Raw genomic sequence first — 17,188 nt, forward strand, 5'->3', positions numbered from 1 at the left:
TTTATCATTTGAGTTGACGTGTTTTAAAAGCTTTTGTAAGGACTATTTTACGTGCAAAAGGTCAACTCCGGCCTTAGCTGGACGGCAATCCACGAACTCTAATTGACGACTCTTTGTTCAGTGACTGTGACGTCTAATCGCTAAACGTTCTTATTTCTTTGCGACTTGAACCTGAAAACGTCACATTAACACGTTGTTCAAGTTGTATGTATACTAAGTTCGACTGAGAAGCTGAGTCTTTCAGCAGTGCATCATCCACAAAGAAAACCACATTGTTTTGACATTAAAATGCTGAAAAACGTCCCTTAGCACTTGAGTTAATTGTCCTGTTTATAGACTACTGTTAGTAACAGCTTTACTTTTCTTTTGCCTTTTTTCATACTACTCACAAAAACAAACCACAAAAAAAAAAAATAATAATAAATAAATAAAATAAAATAAAATAACGAAATAAAGGCGTTCTTCACTGACTCTCAGAATAGGTTTGTTCTTGGTACGATCTTTAAATTTTCGTTAACCTCAGCCTGAAGGTTCTTATAAAAAAAAGAGTGAATTTGGGTGCGAGGAAAGTAAACAAGGAGTTAATTAAGAATTTTATACACATTCTATACTAGCATTATACGCATTCTAAACTTGAGTGACAAGACTTAGAAGAACTGTTGTTTTAACAGAAAGCCTGTATTAAGTTATAATCTTCTGATATCCCTCGGCGATTGTTTATTCCCCGAGAGAGCAGCTGTTTCCAGACAGCGCTTATAAAATATGAATTGAATCATTCACAGGTCTCTTAGATACAAAGTGTTTGCTGTTAAACGGGAGATGAGTTTGTTATCTTAAATCATGGCCGCCGCTACTATACGTCTTCCAGCGATTTTGCAGCAAAAACCAGGAGTGAAGGACTTTTCGAAAATCCGCGAACACAAGTAAGGATGTTTATTTTCGGTGTTGTATTCTTATGTTGCATAAATCAAGCAACCTTTTGTTTGTAGTCAAATCGAAGGTAGGAAACTCCGTCTGAAAGAAACTTTTCATGCACAAAATTGCACATTGTTGTGACGACCAGTTCCTGACCTGACGTGAATTCTCGCATGATTATTTCTTAGAGTTTCGCCAAGCCTTCTTTCCGACGTATCGCGTTCTAAAATTCATTCATTCTTCCAAGATGAAGCGTTTATTCCCGATCCACATTATCGTTTAACTCAAAGAGCATGCAGAACTTTGCTATACATCAGGCCCGGGTTGTTCGAAGCATGGTTAGCGCTAACCAGCTTTAAATACCATGGAAACCTATAGGTTTTTATTCCTCTTAACCAACGGTTAGCGCTAACCAGGCCACGAGCAACCGGCTCTACGACTGTAACGAAGAAAGATCTGTACAAAAAATCTTGCCAATTTTTTCAGGAAAAGATAGCACGAATTAGAGATAGAAGAAATCACACACTTTTAATGATCAGTTTATTTTGAATCTTATGTTGCTCCAGACGGACAAATTAGGGGTGCGTTCTATTGACCCTATAGTATTCCGGAAAATAGAATACATGGAGTGATGATTTAAAACGGTATGTCTGGCCTATTCATTTTCGCAGGTGTTTCAGTGACAACTTTTAAATGAATCTCCGTACAAACGAAGGATTTCTAACTTCTATTCCATGTATTCCTATTCCGGAATATAGGGTCAAACGAACGCGCCTCAAATTAAACTTTCCTGTTTTGAATGTGGATATGCTGCACAGAGTTTTAATGAAAAAAGAACCCACACTCGGAAAAAACAATGAAGTTTAGTTTCTCTACCACCGAAGAAAATACAATTTCGCAAAAGCACTACCATATCATTTGGGTCTCATTTTCCTAACAAGTCTTACGACCAATTTGTGCTTTCTCAACGATATCCTTCAGTCTCCCCTTTAACAATGACACAGGGATAAAAACAACTGATATAAATGCACGAAATTTGAAGTTATAGCTATATGTGGCCCTCTTTTTTTCAGGAAGGATTTGTCACACTGGTCTAGACAAGAAGTCCCCTGTTTGAAACTTGTGTCCCATCTAGATACTGATCACTGGGCGAAACTTAAAGGAAAAGTGAGTTTCTTGCACACCGTCACCTCGCACGTGCATGGTATAAATACCAGTGCAGGCGAATTTTTAGGTTCAACCATTACATGCGACTGATATATGGTCCTCTCCGTACACAAAACGCGAACTTTTACAGAACGTACATTGTTTTACAGTGGCTAAAAGCATGAGTCATGTAAGTTGGTTCCCCCGGGGGGGGGGGGGGGGGAAGAGGGGGTTCTTTAGGAATTTCTGGGTGGGGATGTACCGCTGGGACCCTGGAACCCTTAGCCTATATCAGAGCTAGTTTCAGCTGGATTTTGCTACCCTATACTAGAGTAAACTCCCGAAATCACTCCTATCCTAGAGTAGCTGTTTTCCAGAAACTGAGGTCACTAGCACAGTCTAAAGCAAAGCCAAAACAAAAACTTATACCACAACCACTTCTTTCTTAAAAAATGATTTATTTATACATGTCCAGCAATGCCAAGCACTTACGTACGCATTATCAAGACAATAAATTGTTTAATTTTAAACCAGTATTAATACCACCGATTTCCGTCTGAATCCCGATTTTTGACAGTTAATAATATCCAGTAGCGGTTTATGATAGTCATCTGTCAACGCTGTTGAGGCTGAGTCGTGAAAATTTAAGCTTGCCGATTTCAGTTTTTCATATTTTTGAGTAGCAATTCCTGGTTTCCTTAGTCTAGATAAAATCTTCAACCAACTGGTCATTTTCGTGAAAAATGATACCCTATTCTAGACCCAAACGCTCTGATTTATATACCCTATGTAAACTGGTTGAAAGTCATACCCTTCACGGCGGCACATACCTACATAGCCCATATATGGCAGTTCCTCCCCCCCCCCACCGGGGTTGGTTCCTTTCTTTCACCAACCTTATGCCGGAAAAACCTTTCAGCATTTTGATGCCGCAGTATAAGATACAGAAAGAACGATTATTTTAAACCTAGACGTTTTCTTTATTTGCTTAAAATAAACATGAGTGCTTTATCAGTTCAGGTTAAGTCGTCTGACTTTAAAATATTGTGAATTCAAAGAGGTATACAGAAAAAACAAACAAGCGGAAATTGGAAAACCGAAGAAATTTGCAAAGACAACTCTTAGAGTGGTGAACTTTATTAGCTTATCTGCTGAGCTTTTGAACTTCAAATATCTGCACTCATTAGGAGCCAATACGGCGCCTTGTTTTCTTGATGTCTTGACTTCAGTTGTCTTGCTGTTTAGCATTAAAAAATCGGAGGTTCCTTTGATTGGAGAGAAAAGGCGATGTTTACCACTCTTCATAGTTTAGCTCAAACATGACGAAACTTATTATTGGCCGATTGAACGGGCAGTATAAATGGTTTACAAACAGCAAAATGTATAAATGCTTCCGGGACGACGAACCAAACAAACTCAGGGGAGATTGTTTGTCTCATTCAACATAGCGGAAATAATGGAACGTCAGCCACTTAAGGAAAATACTGCCATTTTGACTTCAGGAGATGCTGTCCCGCTCGATTTGATTACCAAGTGCTTGAGCCGTTCTCGGCCGTAAATAAAGAGGAAATAAATAGGTGCTGTATTTGTGAGCTCTAAGGACTTCTTTAAAATCAATTTTTAGACCCAGCGCGCGGCTCGAGTTTGTCATTTTAAAAGGGTTAAGCTCATTGGTTTCAGCTTTCCCCAGCTTGACCTCGCCAACTGTCGGAGCTGTCGGTGATTTATAAAGTCGATATTCGCGTGGTCCTATAGATCCGTGATTAGTCCATTTAGCAGATTCTTTCTAAGTCGACAGCTCATACTGAATAGCATCGCAAATAATTTGCAAGACGGGATACACGGGATGTAGTCAGTATCAGAGAACACCTTCAAAAATTTAACCATTTGTAGATGAGATTACAAACACTGGATTGGAACCCGCGATCTCTCGCACAAAAGTACGGTGGTACAGTGCCAGCTGGTCAGGTGGTGACGATACTTGCTTCTTAGCATGAGAACTAGAAGCAGCTCTCCGATCTTGTTTCACACCTGTATTCGGTGTATACCTTTTTTCTCTACTTGCTTCTTAGGTCTACTATGATGTTCAGTTGTATATTTCCTTTTACGTTACAGCACATTGCGTTTGTACAGAGCATAGCACGTGATGTACAACCAGCTCATTTGAAACATACCCATCCCATGAACACTCCAGGTCTCTCCAGTGCGTTTCACAAATATGACCACAGAAAACAAAGAGAGGAGCTATTAAAAAGTGAGTTTGAAATAAAGTGTACCTCAAGTTGCTCCGATCGAACTGTTGTCCGACATTAAGTCTAAATAGAATAATGGTCTGAATAACCTGAGATGATGGAGCTGCAAAAATGAGAGCGCGTTTTGTGACGACCATTGAATAGCCTTTCAATGATTTTTCAACCCATTTTTCATGTGTCAAAAACCAGATTACTTTGAAATTTTTGAACATATCAGAATGCAATTCCATCTAATTTCAGTGGGCGCAACTTGTGGAATTAACTTCGATGCCACGTGATCACCCACATCTGAACGGGACTTCTAAAAGCAACTACAACAACTGAATTGCTGCCCAACGAGTGCTGCTTTACAGGAGTCGAAGCTATGACCTCCCGAACAGTAGTTCGGGTGCTTTACCGTGAAGAAGTTGCATTTGAAACTCTTGAGAGTAAACTAAATTAAAAGCTCATTAATAATTTATGAGTCTAACAGTCTGAAGACATCGACAAAAGCTTTAAACCCGATAAAACACTCCTCATTATAATTCTTATGTGAAGGCCGGACTTGTTTTCTTGTTTGCTAATACCTTCCCCTCACGTTTTGCACTGTTGTCTGGACACCAGAGGGGCACGCTTTTTGTGGAATGTTTTGAAGCCGTTCAAGAAACTAGTATGTCGTGTTTACCGGGTGTAAAACCAATCGGCTTCACCTCGTGGTCTTAAACCCGATAAACCCTCCTGCTCGTCTATTAAATAGTACTTCAAGTGATTTTATTCTGTTCGCAGAGTCGTACACAATGTACTATCATGGAAAACCAGTAGAGGATAACGCTTCTCTTCAAGAAGCAAATGCGCAAAGACCTCAAGCTCAAAGACGTCCGTCTGTTTACAATCAGCGTGCTAAAGGAGGATTCAAGTTCTGGCTTGAACGAGACCCGATGGTCACGAAAATTCCACGTAAGAATTCCATTTTTAATTGTACAGGAAATCGTATGAACGCGAGCACATTTCGCTATTTATGTGCGCGAGTGATGTTTTAAAAGTGCTGAAAATTTTGCAAAACGTCACGAGTGATCATAAATCAGGAAATGCACTAGAAAGTTCATATGATTTTTTATTCATTACATTCTCAACAAAATTACTTCATCGCTGTTTCCGTAGATACTTCCGAATCGCACTTGATCTATAACCTATTTATACAACAAGCTCAATGATGCACGCATTTTGATTGGTTCTCACCTACGATCGATTAGAACAGACGCAAAGCTAGCATCATCATTAAAACTATTAATTCTTTATTACCAAACCTTACCACATTTTGACGTCATCTCTGATCTGTTGCTGAACAGACGCACGGCAACATGCAATCAATTTATTAATTATGCATTTGTCATTGACCAATCTGAAACGCGACATTGTGTCGAACAGGTAATAAGAGTCGGTTATGGCTCAGTCTCAAATGAAATCATTCCATGAAATTCGCAGGGTAAATATTATATACGTGTAAGGTCGAAAGTACATAGTCACAGCACACAAAGCTGTGGACCCTCATTAATCCTGGTCGAAACGGTAGAACTTGACTTGCTCAACAGGCTTCCAGTAGGTCATACCACATTAAGGCCCCGTCTTCGCGTATCCGGATAATTTTGAATCCGCAACGTTTTCTTTGCGGCATGCGAATCCGCAACTTTTTGAATCCACTCTCCAGAGTGGAAAGTTTTGAATCCGTGTGGGTGGTTGAATCCAGATACTTTCAAATCCGATAACGTTCAAACTCAGATCCAGTCTTTACCGCGTAAATATTCAACATGGCTGCTGAATGAAATGCTTCTCTTGTCGTTAACTTAAGGGCCCACAGACGGATTTTTCGCGCGTTGATAAGGAAGTGAAATGTTACTTCCGGTAATTGACGTCATCATATCATGAGCTGTCGCGCGCTTGATGGCGCATGCTCTGTTGACAATAGTAACAGAGGAGTCCCGGGTACTAGAACGAATCCGGATACGTGGGTACTGGCAAATTCGATTTGAACCCGGGAGGATACGTGCGGGCCTGAAAATTTTTGAATCCGCAGAGAAAACGTTGCGGATTCAAAAATATCCAGATGAGAGAACTCCTTCCTCATGAGCGTAACAGAGCTGAAGTCCATCAATATCTTTCAACAAGCGCTCACTACTTGTGAAAACCGGAAACAGGAAATTTCTTTATTTATGATAAGATATGTTCGCATTTTAATTTTTTCTTGTTGCTAGTTTTTATTGCATTTATTTTAAACTGGCTCTGAAAAGCCCTCTTTGGAAGAACAATAAGCGTATTGTATTGTATCTTGAAATACTCATCTCTGCCCTTTCAAAGATATTCAGAAGTCTTATTTATTTTTTCCGTTCTTTTGTTGCAGTGTGCTCTAAGTACACCTTTGGCTCTAAGGGCACTTTTCATGGATTAGGAAATGCTCCGAGAAACTGACTTGAATACTGAAGAATTTACAGAACAATGTTACCAGTGGTTCAAATACATCAGAGACTTAAGAATACTGCGACAGCAACGTCCGCACGAAGAACTAAATTAGGATTTAGGAATTTAAATCCTCTTAGATGGAGTTTCAATCGAGTGTCGTAAAACCAAACCAAAGTAATTACTTCGGCCAATCAAGAAAGAGGGAGACAGTCCAGTAAACCAATCAAAACTCGAAGTAATTACAAGTAGCCGACACAAAGCGCGGGAAAATGTGCACGCGCGAGGTACGATTGGTTTTGGTTTCACTTCTGATTGTTTGAAAAAGTGGTGCGAGAACTTTGAACCAATCACTGAGTGAAGTGATGCAAAACCAATGCAATTCGCTAATTAGTTTCGACACTCAATTGAAACCGCCCTAAGCGCTCCTGTGCAGGTGTGTTATAACGTTACGTTCACTAGAACACCATGTAAGTATTGTTTAATAAACGAGCAGTAGTGTTTTATTTATGGATTAGAGACTAGTGAGTGTTTTGTTTAGAAGTACACGCACTTGCTTACCGTACAATGAAATCGAAATTTCAATACTACTGGCCCGAGTTGTTCAAACGATGGATAGCGCTATCTGGCGGTTAAATCACTATCCTGTGGATAAGTCATAGCTAAACCAATTGCGCTATCCAATGGATAGTGATTTATCCGGTGGATAGCGTTATCACCAGTTTTGAACAACTGAGGCCTGGTATTCGAAAATCCTCGTTCATTGTATGGTAAGCACGCGCGTGTATTTCTAAACAAACACTCACAGCAGTCTCTAACCTATAGGGAAGATATCGTTGACGTCACCTATTATCATTAATGTACCAACCAGAGCTTCATTGGCTGTCGAAAAAAAAGAGTCTTTTGTTCCTGTGGTTGACAAATTTGAATAACAAATGCAATGTTTCTAAACAGATATCTTTCCTATAATTAAACCACGAGGCGACGCCGAGTTGTTTCAGACCAGATAAAACACGACCTGCGAGTTTATTGAACGGCTTCAAAAACATTCCACAAAAAGCGTGTCCTTCTGGAGTCCGAACAGGTTCAAATTGTGAGAGAAGAATATTAGCATACAAGAAAAACAAGCTGAGACTTAATAGCATGCTTTATATAAAGAATTCTAATGAGGAATGTTTGATCGCGGTTTTAAAAGCACCTGCACGTGACCTTATTTTGGTGATCTGATAGGCTGTTTCGTCATGAATTATTAATATATTTTTGAAGTCTTGAATGGAAAAAAACAATCGCACGTGTACACGTGCGTTATGCAAGAATGCAAGAATAGTCTGTTTTTGCATCGATAGCCAATCAGAAACTCTTTTTCTCACGCTTGTGCCGTCCTCCAAAAGATTTTAGGTCATTTTAGTTCAGCTCGTGCATGCACTGTATACGAGCAGATCTATAATCTCACTCCGCAAACTAAAGCGGTGAAACAAACGAAACTTGAATTCCAGTTCGGTCGAGTTTCATTGCGGATAAAGGGGTTTTGTTTCTAAAAAAGCTGTGGTGCTGCGTCGGTGGGGAAGTGAAAGGCAAAAATGGGTTTATCAACTGGGTTGAAAGGGTAAATCGGCCACCGTAGACAAATTTGAAAGCTCACGCTTCGAGCGTTAGAGCGAAGACGGAGGGCTAACACTTTAAACGTCAGCTTTCAATTTCCTCTACACTGGTCAGTTTACCACATCAACTAAGTTTGCGTCGCGATGTACTTTACAGGGCAATGAATAGAAAAAAAGGACGAAATGACTACAGTTTAAACATAATCCAGCTTGAAGTGAAACCTTGCTTTTGTTGAAGAATACACAAAAATAAATTTTTACCTTTCCCCCGAGTTCTCGACTGTTGCATTTCCCCTCTTCAGAACGAAGTAACAAAGCAAAGACGCACAGAGAAGATCTCTGAATAAAGTAGCGCCAAGAATGATAATGTGTACGGACTCCTCAATGAAAACCGCCTAGAAGCGAGATGTCAGCGCAGATGCATATCTTAGGGCCGATTTACACGGTACGAGTTTTGTCGCATGCGACAACGGTTTACGACAAGCCCACGACATGATTTACCATTGTTGTGTACGTCAGAAAAAATGTCGTAGCATTTTAAAACATGTTTTAAAACGCTGTGACAATCGTAAGTCATGTCTTAGGCCTGTTGTGTGCTTGTCACATGCGACATGTAAATCAGCCCTTACGCACACGTGAGAATTGATTTGTTTGCGCGCGCTCTGATTTTTATAGGTTCATTTGTCCTAACTTCGTAAATGTTTTTTTTCTTAGTTCAGTCATAGTTAATCGAGGGGAATGGTTATGAAACCGGAGAAATTTCTTTGTTGTATGTTTTTGTTCTCTTTTTTGTCCTTGACCGTGCACAAAACACAATAGTTGTTTACTCCGTACTGAGGAACTAACCAATAGAAACGTGTTGGTTACGTAATTCATGCATAGTGTCTGAGCGCAAAACAAAAGATTGTGCACGGTCATGGACTTTCCATCATAAATCTTGGCATCTTTGTTTGTTCCTTTGATGTCTGCCGAGCTTCAAAACCAGTTCCGTCTATTAACTATGACTCGGTTGACTTTTGTTTTCGTGGAATGATATGTTTGTACGCATTGCGGACCTATTTTTGTGACAAGCCAGTTTGAAGAGGAATCCATCTGAGCTATGTAGACGCTAATATCCATTTCGCAAACGATCGTTGCCATTTTTGACGATCGTCCAAATGGCAACGACCGTTTACGAAACGGATATTTGCCTATGTAAAAGACCATTGCTTATGGCGGGTGTTAATCGATATCCAGATGCGAAAGCCGACTATGATCGCCAGCTTACCGAGAATATTGAACGGGCGTCGCTTCTGAACAAAGGGACTTTAATTTGGACTATCGTCGAATACGAAGATTTAACAGACATCGCTTCGTAAGCTTGAATCATATTTGGGGCAATAGACCAGAACGAATTGTGAACATTCGATGTCCAAACATTTGCATTTCAGATCACCAACCAGTTTTGGCGGTGCGTTTGTATAAACATTGTTCCCCTAACAAAGGACAGCAACACAAAAGCTTCTGTTATCGTGACTTTAAGAATCTTGATCACGCAAAGTTCATTGAGGACCTGGAGGAGGCCCCTTGGGACGCTGCCTTTATGTTTAACGATGTGGAGGACATAGTTTATTCTTGGTATTCTATATTCAACTAGATTATCAATGCGCATGTTCCTCTTGAACATAAATGTTTTAGGAGCGAATGAGTTGATGAGGTCGCGTGACCATTTACTTAAAAAGGCTAAACGCTCCAACGACCTGCTTAATTGGTCAGCACTGAGACGAGTAAAAAGCGAATTGACAACGGCTATACGAACTGCCAAAAAGAACTTTTTCTATGATTCCTTTCGAAAAAACCATGGTGAACCGAAGAAATTATGGTCTACTCTCAGAGATCTCACCGAAAAAAAAAAACTCTACCGGTGTGACATTTCTTCTTGATGATGATTCCGAGCAGATACGGGACCCAGCCCTCGTTGCCGAGGCATTTAATCAGCACTTTACTGGTCTTGCTGAGGGACTTGTTGATAAAAATATCAGCAATTTTGATCCATCGTCTGTGATAGCTTTTGTTGAAAAACGCAGGAACTCTGATTCAAAGCTTGTCTTTCCTGACATCACCGTACGACAAACTGGACAGCTGATCGAAGTCATTCCATCAGGCAAAGCGACAGGGGTTGATAGTGTGATTGCTCGTCTCCTAAAGATTGCTGCTCCCGCCATCGCACCCGACATCGCTCACAAGGCTAATTAATACATGCATCTCCAGTGGCTTGTTTCCGACGGTGTGGAAGGAAGCGAAAGTTACTCCACTGCATAAAGGGGGTAGCAAAAGCGAACTAAATAACTATAGACCCATGTCCGTTCTTCCTGTGCTCTCGACAATATTCGAGAGGCACTTACAGCTTACCATAATCTGAAACAAAGGGACAAAAAAAAGCTCTGGTTTGGGAATTTTAGAGCTAGAATCAATTATTAGTTTTTTTCCACAACTGGGTATAAGCTGCTTTTTGGAAGGCCCTTGTTCTGTTATCTTCCCGATCATTCCTGATGTCTCCCATATTACGAATGCAAAGTTCTAAGACATCAAGACCAAGACATAATTTAACAAAAAGTGCTGATGTTGTTGTGCAAGTTCTCAACTGACGGCACTTATTTTCAAGTGCTTGTGGCATTGGCCTGCACCTGGAGCATACACACCACCCAACAAGCTGGGCACACCCTGACGGGCCAAGATCAACCTCAGCTGGGTGTGGTAACACTGCCGTTGCTATGGTGCCTCCTACAGGTGTTGTTTCCGTGTCTTCGCCAACTGTGTCTATACCCTCCTCATCCAGATCATCCTCCATTATCAGGAGAGAATGGATGTGATCCATACTCCATATCCCTTTGCGAAGGTTTCGAATTGCCAATTTCCTAACCGTAGCTTCGCTGAGGGTAACACTAAATGCCTACCACGAAACAGTACAAAGCAATTTTATTACTTTGCAGAATACCCCAAGCCAACTAGCGTTATCTGTTATCATTTTTTGGAGCAAAAATACAAGGCGTTATCAGTGAGAAAATAAGACGTTTTCAATAAAAATATCACGCAGGGGAAAATATGGAAACACAACGCACAAAAAAATAGTATGTAAGCTTGTATACTTTACACATTTTAAGAAATAATGTTGATGGAGCTGGATTATCCTGCAACGTGTATATTTTCCTTAGTCATAATTACTTGTGCTGTGATTCATTGTTTTTCACACAAGGTTTTTGCACGAAGGTACAGTGTATGTTGAGGCTATTCCTCAACAATAGTTTCCCTATTTATTAGTCCATGCCAATCGCAACGATATACCGGCATGCGGCGGGAGCTGATTTTTGTTTTGTGAACCTGATCGTGATTTTGCCTGACAAACTTCCAACTGCGAATCGATTTGTGCTTACTGTAGTGACAGTGTTCTCATCAAATGGTGAGTAAAAACTCGCTTCCCGTCAGTTGTTTAATTCAGAGTGTAATTCGCAGTTTATTTGTAGGTTTTTACGGCGTCTTCTTGTCGCTTGTTATACCAGATGAGAAAAAACAATTGCAAGTGCTGTGAAAATTAGGTGTGTCAATAAATCGACTGTTGTGTTCAAGATAGCTTCGAGCGTGCACTTATTCCCCGAACATCAGTTTTGTAAAAACCATTTGGATTTTATTACCTGTGCTTTTTGGTGGGACTTGTGGTTGTCTCCGTGGTGAAAAATTGTGTGGAAACTTTAACTTGATTCATCGATCGCCGATCAAAGCTGAAATACCGCTTCGCATTGCGTGATGACTCAGGAAGGAATACTTTACGAACGATTGGAAAAACTGGAAAGGTCTCGCAGAGGACATTTGTCGACAATAACAAGATTGTGCAATGAAATAGACGAAAATCTGAACGACTTCAGCAACGTTGTGAAGGTACGAGCTGAACAATTCCAACTAAATAAGGCGTGGGAACAGTACTGTGTTTGTTGTGATAAATACGCTGATTTGCTTGATGATTCGTGTGAGAAATACCAAAGAGTAAAAGTGAACAGTTTGCCATTAGTGCTGCTTCCTTTTACAATGTTCAGGTGTCTGAAGATGTGAAGGTATCAAAGAAAATCTCCCCAACAAATTCCGTTCATTCCTTTTCAAGTCAAACATCAAAATTAAGTGTATCAAGTTCTAAAGCTCAAAGGGCTAAGATCCAAGCAGTGAAAGCAGCATTAATCCAGCAGCAAGCTGAAGAAAGTAGTAGAAGGGCAGTTGAACTTGAGGTGAAAAGGGTTGAGATGGAGATAAAGCGCACTGAAATGGAATTACAACATAGATTAGAATTAACCAAATTAGAAGCCGAAAGCGAGGTCGCTGCTGCAAAGAATCAAGCGGAATTAGCCAAGTTAGAAGCATTTCTAGTAGAACAGGAGGTCTCTGATTTACCCAGTTGCAACAAAGGTGCTAAGTGGCCCCACAAGCATGACATGAACTTTAAGGGCATCGAAATCCAACTCCCGGAAGTGCCAAGTGTTACTTTACCATCCGTGACTACTACTAGTAGCAATCTTGATATGGGTCCAAGGGGAAACCCTCCTTTGACATCAACACCTGCTACAGAAAATCCCCTGACAACAAGCTCTACTCCTCCCATTGCCAAAATCCGCTTCAGAGTCCCACATGTGACATCCAAGGAGTTAACCGAGCCAGCTGTAAATGTACAGTCAGAAAAGGTTCCAAGTCCTAATATACCTAAGCTGCAACAGTTGACCCCTCTCGCTGTGTCAACCACAACCCTCGATCCAGTACCCCAGCCAGCCACTTACACTCGCCCAGCCCCTTCAAGTGTCATGGGTTCTGTGAGCAATGAAAGCCTTGTTGCTATTATGTCCTCAATGGAGAGGATGAGTGTATCACATGACCTTCCACCTGTGCAAGTTCAGAAATTTGATGGTTCTCTTGAGCGGTATCCAGCCTTTCGACAAAGATTCAAACAACTGGTGGAAACAAGACCACTTGATGATTCAGTTAAAATGACTCGTCTGTTACAGTTTTTAGAGGGACCAGCCCTACTTGCAGTGCAAAGATATGAGCCAATGCCAGGTGGTCTGTCAAAGGCTCTTAAAACGTTAGAGGATCGATTTGGGCAGCCATTCCAAGTAGTGAGGGCATGTATTGAATCCCTTACCAAGGGGCCTGCTATACAAGCCAGTGACAAGGACAGTTTACAACGCTATGCTGATACAGCCCAAGTTACCTACGATACCCTATAGTCCATGGGATACCTTAGTGAAATGAACGCAGATAATCTTGAGAAAGTCATTACACGGTTACCCAGGTGGATGCATGCCAAATGTGCTGAGCATCTGAAGAGTCTTGAGCGTAAAGGACAACTGATGCCAAGTTTCAGGGATGTTGTGGATTTCCTCAAGGAAAGAGCTTATGTCTTGAACCATCCCTTCTTTAGTGTTGGATTGAACGAAGCTGCGCCTACCAGAGTCAAGCCTTCAAAGAGTAAGTCAGTGACCACAAAGGCATCCACTTATGTGACCATGACAGCAAAGCAGGAATCCTGCGTAATGTGCCATGAGCCCCATCGGCTGTACCGCTGTGAGGCGTTTAGAGCCAAGTCCCCTCGAGAGAGAGCTGAGTTTGTGAAGAAAGGAAAGATTTGCTTTAACTGTATTAACTCAACAGAACATACAGCTAGGAATTGCGGATCTCGTAATCGATGCCGGGTGCAGGGCTGCGGCAAGACCCATCACACGTTACTGCATTTCACTGACACTCGCGGAAATGCAAATCAAGGAGCCCTCTCTCAGCATCGAGAGGTTGTCAACCAGAACTTGGTGCCAGACCAAGGCACCACGTCAACTTGCTCCACGTCAGCGTCAGTTGGGCCCTGTGAGGTGTTGCTGCAAGTCATTCCAGTCAAGGTGATGAACAGTACTGGCTGTCAAATTACAACTTATGGTCTAATAGACTCGGGCTCCGACATCACGATGATTGACCCGTCCCTTGTGGAGTTATTAAACATAAAGGGATCACCCAGTAAACTTTCACTGACGACAGTGCACAGTGTTGATGCTGAAGAAGTAGGAATGAAAGTAGATTTCAAGATTGGCTCGGTTGATAGCCAGAATGAAAACGTGATTGACGTGAAATCAGCTTGGGCGGTCAAGGACTTAACAATTCCTCTAAAGCATACCAGAGTCATAAGGTCAGTGGCGCAATGGCCACATTTACACCATGTGTGTTTTCCGGATGTGGGAAGAAAGAAGATTTCTGTGTTGATTGGCACCAACCTCCAAGAGGTTTTCATACCACTTGAGGTTCGAAGAGGCAAACGTAATGAGCCAGTTGCTATTAAGTCGTGTATTGGATGGAGCATTCTTGGTGGTTCGCCAATTGTGCAAGCCTCTGGTTGTGTTCAAATTAATCTTATCAGTGGACAAGATGTTTCCCTAAATGACAAATTGGAAGAGTTTTGGAAAGTTGAGTCGTATGGCACTGCCAAGAATGTAACTAAGCCCATGTCGGTCGAAGATCAACGAGCACTAAAGCGGATCAATGACTCAGTCTGCAAACGAGACGGGCATTACCAGATGGATCTCTTGTGGAAGGATGATAACCCTGTGCTACCCTACAACCGAGTACTCGCTGAAACAAGATTGCAGCATTTACAGAAACGCTTCGGTCGTGATCAAGAACTGGAACTGAAGTACAGAGCTGTGATTGAAGACTGCGGGAGGCCAAGGGTTGTGCAAGGAAACTCACCCAGGATGAAGTAGGCACCATCAGCGACACCACTTGGTACCTTCCCCACCACCCAGTAACGAATCCAAACAAGCCTGGCAAAGTGAGAGTGGTATTTGACGCAGCCGCAAGATTTGGTGGTACTTCTTTGAATGAGCAACTTGTGCGAGGGCCCACTCTGACAAATGACTTAACAGGCGTGTTAGTCCGGTTTCGAGAAGACGAGATTGCCTTTTCTGCCGACATCGAGAGTATGTTTTACCAGACTTATGTGACGCCACGTGACACGGACTCCCTGAGATTCTTGTGGTGGCCTGGAAGTGTAGACAATCCACCCGAGGATTACAAGATGCTGGTCCACATCTTTGGGGCCAAGTCATCACCCTGTTGTGCAAATAAAGCTTTGAACCTGACAGCACCAGACAATGGAGAGACCTATTGCCCTGAAGTGATCAAGGCAGTTCATAGAAACTTTTATGTTGATGATGTGTTAAAATCGGTTCCGACGCCTGATAAAGCCATTCATCTCGCATCAGACCTAGTCAAGTTATTGAAGGAAGGAGGCTTTCGTCTCACAAAGTTTGCGAGTAACAGTCGTGAAGTGTTACAATCAATTCCATCCGAGTTGAGAGTAAGTCCCAATCTGGACCTAGATCTGGATCAGTTACCAACGGAAAGAGCATTGGGTGTGTACTGGGATGCGCAATCCGATACTTTCAAGTTCAAAACCATAGCAATGTGTAAGCCGTCTACCAAGCGGGGAGTACTTTCAACGGTGAGCTCTCTATTTGATCCATTGGGGTTCCTCTCTCCCTTCGTGTTCTCAGCCAAGATCCTGTTGCAAGATCTCTGGAGAAAGAAGCTCCCATGGGACCAAGAAATCCCAGAACCGTACCTCACGCAGTGGCGAAGGTGGTTTGAGCAGTTACCGCAAGTCATCACAATCGAGATTCCAAGGTGTTACAAGACCCAGACTCTTGGAACACGTTTGACGGTCCAACTACACACCTTTGCTGATGCCTCCCAGCATGGCTATGCCGCTGTGTCCTACTTAAGATTTGTTGATGAGCGTGAAATGATCCATTGTTCCTTTGTTATGGGGAAAACCCGAAATGCACCCATAAGGGAGTGGACAATCCCTCGGCTTGAGCTACAGGCCGCAGTGTTGGGAGCTCGTATGAGCCAGACAATCCTGAAAGAACTTGACTTCCAAGTCCATGAAACGTACTTCTGGTCTGACTCCATGACATCCTTACAATACATCAAGAATGAAACGCGTCGATTTCAAACCTTTGTCGCGAATCGTGTGTCTGAGATTCATGAAACAACCTCTCCTGAACAGTGGCATCACATTCCCGGTGTTATGAATCCAGCTGATGAAGGCTCACGTGGTGTCAGTGCTGAGTATTTCCAATCAGATTGTCGGTGGTGGACAGGCCCGGAATTTCTCTGGCAACCAGAACATACATGGCCATCAGTGTCTGTGAGAGAAGTACAAGATGATGACAAGGAACTTCGAAAGTCTTCAAACGTCCTGTTAAGCGCAAACACGTGGCAAGTTGATCTCCTTTTGCATCGTCTTTCATCCTGGCCCCATTTATTGCGAGTGATGTCTTGGGTGCTGCGCTTTATCAATCGGTGTCGGAGGGAAACCCATAACGCCGTACCTTTAATGACCCCGACTCTTTCGCAACTACAGTCGGCAAGCAGAGAAGTTGTGCGCGTTGTCCAGCGAGAATGCTTTCATGAAGAGTATGTGGCTCTTAAAGGGGGTGGACAAGTAAAGAGTAATAGCAAACTAGCCAATCTAAGCCCAATCTTGGTTAATGATGTCATTCGTGTTGGCGGAAGAATTCATCGCTCACCCATTGCATTTGAAGTGGCTCACCCTGTGGTCCTCCCGAAGAGTCACCCGGTGTCCACGTTGATAGTTCGTTACTACCATCATATCCTGGGACATTCTGGTCGAGAGCATGTGTTGTCTGCGGTACGTCAGTGTTATTGGATATTGAGAGCTAGATCGCTGGTTCGCCAGGTGTTGAATAAGTGTGTGAGTTGCCGTAAGCGTAACGCGCCTGCTATGCAGCAAGTGATGGCAGATCTTCCAGCAGA

The 17,188-nt window shown here is 42.1% G+C and overlaps 2 protein-coding genes across 2 annotated transcripts in view; both read left to right on the forward strand.

The window, feature by feature from the left end:
• Positions 1-17,188, forward strand: part of LOC137988351 (substance-K receptor-like) — a 138,932-nt gene that overhangs the window by 92,136 nt on the left and 29,608 nt on the right. The gene's annotated exons all lie outside the window — the stretch shown is intronic.
• LOC137988346 (uncharacterized) lies at positions 524-8,609 on the forward strand. Its single transcript, XM_068834373.1, has 5 exons — positions 524-923; positions 1,989-2,082; positions 4,177-4,315; positions 5,079-5,249; positions 6,691-8,609. Exons 1-5 carry the CDS (start codon positions 841-843, stop codon positions 6,756-6,758), a joined length of 555 nt encoding a protein of 184 aa, XP_068690474.1. The 5' UTR covers positions 524-840; the 3' UTR covers positions 6,759-8,609.

The sequence above is a fragment of the Montipora foliosa genome, unplaced genomic scaffold, assembly GCF_036669935.1.
Source record: "Montipora foliosa isolate CH-2021 unplaced genomic scaffold, ASM3666993v2 scaffold_414, whole genome shotgun sequence".
Lineage (NCBI taxonomy): Eukaryota > Metazoa > Cnidaria > Anthozoa > Scleractinia > Acroporidae > Montipora > Montipora foliosa.

Coding starts and splice junctions, on each gene's coding strand:
- LOC137988346 (XM_068834373.1), top strand. CDS start 841: ATGGCCGCCGCTACTATACGTCTTCCAGCGATTTTGCAGCAAAAACCA. Junction 2,083..4,176: donor GGGCGAAACTTAAAGGAAAA/GTGAGTTTCTTG, acceptor TTTACGTTACAG/CACATTGCGTTTGTACAGAG. Junction 4,316..5,078: donor AAGAGAGGAGCTATTAAAAA/GTGAGTTTGAAA, acceptor TTCTGTTCGCAG/AGTCGTACACAATGTACTAT.